This window comes from Priapulus caudatus, unplaced genomic scaffold, assembly GCF_000485595.1.
Source record: "Priapulus caudatus unplaced genomic scaffold, Priapulus_caudatus-5.0.1 Scaffold6851, whole genome shotgun sequence".
NCBI classification, from domain to species: domain Eukaryota; kingdom Metazoa; phylum Priapulida; class Priapulimorpha; order Priapulimorphida; family Priapulidae; genus Priapulus; species Priapulus caudatus.
Window position 1 is genome coordinate 289 of NW_014583912.1, and position 5,116 is coordinate 5,404.

At 48.4% G+C, this 5,116-nt stretch overlaps 1 protein-coding gene across 1 annotated transcript in view; it reads left to right on the top strand.

Moving 5' to 3' along the window:
* LOC106820103 (circumsporozoite protein-like) overlaps positions 1–3,451 on the top strand; it is a gene marked incomplete at its 5' end in the record, with an annotated part of 3,631 nt that extends 180 nt beyond the window's left edge. Inside the window, 4 exons of the mRNA XM_014824657.1 lie at positions 339–494; positions 778–876; positions 1,090–1,160; positions 1,581–3,451. Of these exons, the coding sequence (XP_014680143.1) occupies positions 339–494; positions 778–876; positions 1,090–1,160; positions 1,581–2,159 (905 nt within the window). The remainder of the gene's footprint in view (positions 1–338; positions 495–777; positions 877–1,089; positions 1,161–1,580) is intronic.
* Between the last annotated feature and the right edge of the window lie 1,665 nt (positions 3,452–5,116).

Here is a 5,116-nt window from a genome sequence, read left to right on the forward strand (position 1 = left end):
ATTTTATGGACCCCAACGATCGCGTTATAACGGGGCCGCACTGTACTAATAATAGTTGTTATAATAGTGAAGTACCAGGTAACCTAGCTACACCAGCAAACGGTTATACTAACAATAATAGGTATATTATTACAAGAATAGTTATACTAACAATAATAGGTATATTATTACAAGAATAGTTATACTAACAATAATAGGTATATTATTACAAGAATAGTTATACTAACAATAATAGGTATATTATTACAAGAATANTTAATAAGCCGTTATACTGGGTTTTACATAGTTTTATAGGCATTTACTTAGTTATGCTAATCGTCGCTAGTAATGCCACTTGTTTTCATTCGCTGCAGCGTACCACCTGGTGTCTTGCGGGGAGAACACCGCCTACAGGCTCGGTGGCTCCCCCAAGCAGCAGCAGACGGCGGCCACGCGAGAAGTGACGGATGCGGATGACCTGCAGCTGAAGGTGTCGTCGAACGACCTCATCACAGGTAGGGTCACAGAGGGGTCAAGTGAGGTCACAGGGGTCAAGCGAGGTCACAGAGCGGTCAAGCGAGATGTAGCGACAGGGCGTTAGCGGTATTCCGATGAATAGAGTTAGTGAAGCATTGCATGTTTGGTTTTCGAAGCGACTGATCTCACAGTCGATTAATTTCACGAACAAGTTTCATCTCTCGGAGTTCACTCACCCGCAGCACTTAACGGGATGAGTGAATGTAACAAGTGTGAATGATTGATAGCGTGGAAAGCGCTGAATCTCTGTTCGGTTTACAGATGATGCAGCAGTCGGCAGCAGCGGCGGATGCGGTGACGGCAGTGGCGGCGGTGGTGATGGTGTCAGCGGCGGCGATGTTGGCGACAGTGTTGCCGGTGGTGGCAGCAGCGGCGGCGGCAATGGCAGCGGTGACGATGGTGGCAGCCGTGGAGGCGGCAGCGATGGCAGCGGTGTTGACGGTGTCGGCGCTGGTGGCGGTGGGGACACCGGTGGTGTTGGCACTGCATGTCACGGCGGCGGTGGTGACGGGGGCTGCGGTGACAGCGTTGGCGTCAGCGGCGGCGGCGGTCACAGCAGCGGTGACGGGGGTGTTGGCGACAGTGTTGGCGCTGGTGGCAGCGGTGTTGACGACAGTGTTGGTGGTGTTGGCGACAGTGTTGACAACAGTGTTGGCGGTGTTGACGACAGTGTTGAGGACAGTATTGGCGGTGTTGACGACAGTGTTGGCGGTGTTGGCGACAGTGTTGGCAACAGTGTTGGCGGTGTTGACGACAGTGTTGGTGGTGTTGGTGACAGTGTTGGCGGTGTTGGCAGTGTTGGCGGTGTTGACGACAGTGTTAGCGGTGTTGGCGGTGTTGGCGACTGTGTTGGCGGTGTTGACGACAGTGTTGGTGGTGTTGGCGACAGTGTTGGCGGTGTTGGCAACAGTGTTGGCGGTGTTGACGACAGTGTTGGCGGTGTTGACGACAGTGTTGACGACAGTGTTGGCGGTGTTGATGACAGTGTTGGCGGTGTTGATGACAGTGTTGGCGGTGTTGGCGACAGTGTTGGCGGTGTTGATGACAGTGTTGGCGGTGTTGGCGACAGTGTTGGCGGTGTTGACGACAGTGTTGGCGCTGGTGGCAGCGGTGTTGATGACAGTGTTGGCAGCGGTGTTGGTGGCAGCGACAACATCAACGGCGGCAGTGGCGATGGTGGCGCTGTTGACAGCAGTGGTGGCGGTGACGGCAGCATCGACGGTGTTGGCGGCGACTGTGGCGGTGTTGGCGATCATGCCGCAGCAGCGGTTGCTGACTCGACGCTCGTGCGCACTGACCAAACCTCACCGCCCCCGAGTGAACACCAGGTGGCAGACGGGAGCGGCGTGGCGGAGCCACCCTCACCCGTGCTCCTAGTACCCCCGCAGCCTGACCCCGCGGGGCAAGATGGCGGCCCCGTTGCCACGGCGACGGTCGCCAACGGCAACGAGTCTCGCACGCAGCAGGAGATGATGGAGAGGGGAGAGGCGGAGGACGGGGAGATGAGCACGCAGAGCGGAGGCAGCGCGACGGACGACGTTGCCACGGCGACGGAGCCGGGAATGGACGTCGACGACGGCGTCGTTGCCATGGAGACAGACAGCGTAGCCAATGCGGAGGCGATGGAGGTCGATCAGCCTTGACCCAGAGGCAGTGACGCGGTGGTTGTCACATAGACAGTGACGTGGTGGTTGTCACATGGACAGTGACGTGGTGGTTGTCACGTAGACAGTGACGTAGTGGTTGTCACATAGACAGTGACGTGGTGGTTGTCACATGGACAGTGACGTGGTGGTTGTCACGTAGACAGTGACATGATGGTTGTCACATAGACAGGAATGAGGACTATGATATATATATATATATATATATATATGAGAAAGAGACAGAGAGAGAGAGATAGAGAGATTTTGTGCAGGTTCAGTGTTTGTATTGGTAGGGTTAGTTCCGATGATGTCAAACAACGATGTTGACGAACAAACGTTTATGCCTGTTTGCAGATGAGCATCGAATTTTGCGATTTGCGAGTCTTTTTAAACTATCGTTCATTCCCATTGCTGCCTGTCGCACATTGGATTGCAGAGGCATAGCTAATCTATTTTGTCTGGGGGGCAAAGCCATGTGTGTGGGGTGTTCTGGGAAGGTTACCACCATTGACCATGTATTTTTTTTCTAGCGGGGCAATAGCCCCTTGCCCCGCTAGCTACGGCCCTGGATTAGCTATGGCAGCAAATGCAGCTTATAGAGCTGATTGAAGCAGTCAGTGTTTGTATTTTTCCACCCAAATTTCATGCTTGTTGTTTTAAAATTGTGTAACATTTACCAGTATTTTTAACTAGGAAGGCAATTAAGACGGCAACGGCGTTTACCCGAACAGACTTGCATTGTATTGACTAACGAATAGAATAGTGTAGTAGTAGTAATTTACAGATTATATGTTAATATGAACACGTTAATACTCCATGTGTATATATATATATATATATATATATATATATATATATATATATATATATATATATATATGCGTGTCATGTGTGTGTGTTCATGAAGCTACTTGTAAAGCACTCTTATGCGTTTTAATACTTTTATTTACACGTTGATTTTGAACAGTTTTGTTGTGTTCAGGTTCTGCTGCGGACATGTGTGATCAAGTGTTGAGTGTCGTTTGTTGTTTTACTGTTGGCGTTTAAATGTAATTCAGTATACGTTAGCGGTAAAAAAAAATCGTCATTTCTATATTACCCTGTTTGTTAGAAATCGTATCGGAATGCCTGACATTACATAGTTGTGCTAGAGAGTTTTTTTTACATGTAGTTAGGTAGTACTATTGGTGGGTGAGGCTATGCTGTCATCATGTGTAACTGTTAGTTAAGAGTGTCACGTTGTCACCACATGTAATGTGTTTACTGATATATAAACATGTATTTATATATTTTTATATTGCATGCATTTAATATAGCCAAGTGTTGCGTCGGTACTCTTTCTTAAATGAAAAATCCTCTCATGTTCCATCGTACATGCACGCACGGTACGCACGCACGCACGCGCACGCACGCACGCACGCACGTTCAACACTGAAATGGAAATTGTGCGACGCGCGCGCGCGCGTGTGTGTGTGTGTGTGTGTGTGTGTGTGTGTGTGTGTGTGTGTGTGTGTGTGTGTGTGTGTGTGTGCGTGTGCGTGCGCGTGCGCGTGCGCGTGCGCGTGTGCGTGCGTGTGTGTGTGTGTGTGTGCGTTCGTAATATGCTTTGCATACATGTCTGCAATACATATTACCTTTACACAAGTTAAAAAATATTTTAGCAAGGAATTAACGGGGATTCAAACCCCGGTTGCATATATAAAAGGCTAGAGCTCTAACTAGATGTACTAACGAGACACGCGTGTAGAGCCAGGTGGTTTTACATAGATACATATATGCACATTACGGACGCGACAATTCCTTTCCCTCTGTCACTTCCTTACTCCCCTCTCGCAGATAGTATCGCCCACGACCAGTCAAGCGTTGAAAAACTTTTGCAGCAAAATGCCCGTATTTCGGCTCCAACTTTTTCACTCCCCGTGGCACAAAATGTGATTTTGCGCCTATAATACGTGTTTTTAGAATCACATAATCACACATACACACACACCCACGGACGCGCACACACGGGCATGGTCGCACGCATGCGTGCGCGTGTACTATAGGCGAAATTCACATTTTGTGCCTCGGGAGTGAAAAAGTTGAGCCGAAATACGGTCATTTTGCTGCGAATGTTTTTCAACGCTTGACTGGACATGAGCGATACTATCTGCGAGAGGGGAGTAAGGAAGTGACAGAGGGAAAGGAATTGTCGCGTCCGTAATGTGCATATATGTATCTATGTAAAACCACCTGGCTCTACACGAGTGTCTCGTTAGTACATCTAGTTAGAGCTCTAGCCTTTCAATTATGAAACTGGGGTTCGAATCCCCGTTAATTTTTTGCTAAAATATTTTCTAACTTGTGTAAAGGTAAACGTATTGCGACGCGCGCGCGCGCGCGCGTGTGTGTGTGTGTGTGTGCGTGCGTGCGTTCGTAAATATGCTTTGCATACATGTCTGCAAATACGTTTACCTTTACAAAAGTTAGAAAATATTTTAGCAAAGAATTAACGGGGATTCGAACCCCAGTTTCATAATTGATAGGCTAGAGCTCTAACTAGATATACTAAGGAGACACTCGTGTAGAGCCAGGTGGTTGTACATAGATACATATATGCACTTTACGGACGCGACAATTCTTTTCCTCTGTCACTTCCTTACACCCCTCTCGCGGATAATATCGCCCACGACCAGTCAACATGGAAAAACATTCACGGGCAAATGGCCCGTATTTAAGCCTAAACTTTTTCACCCTCCAAAAGCACAAAATGTGGATTTACGGCTATATACGCGTTTTTAGAATCACATAATCACACATACACACCCACTAACGGATGCGTACACGCGAGTATAGTCGCACCGCACGCGTGCGCGTGTATTTTAGGTGTAAATTCACATTTGTGGGCCTCGGGAGTGAAAAAGTTGGAGCCGAAAATACGGTCATTTTGCTGCGACATGTTTTTTCACGCTTGA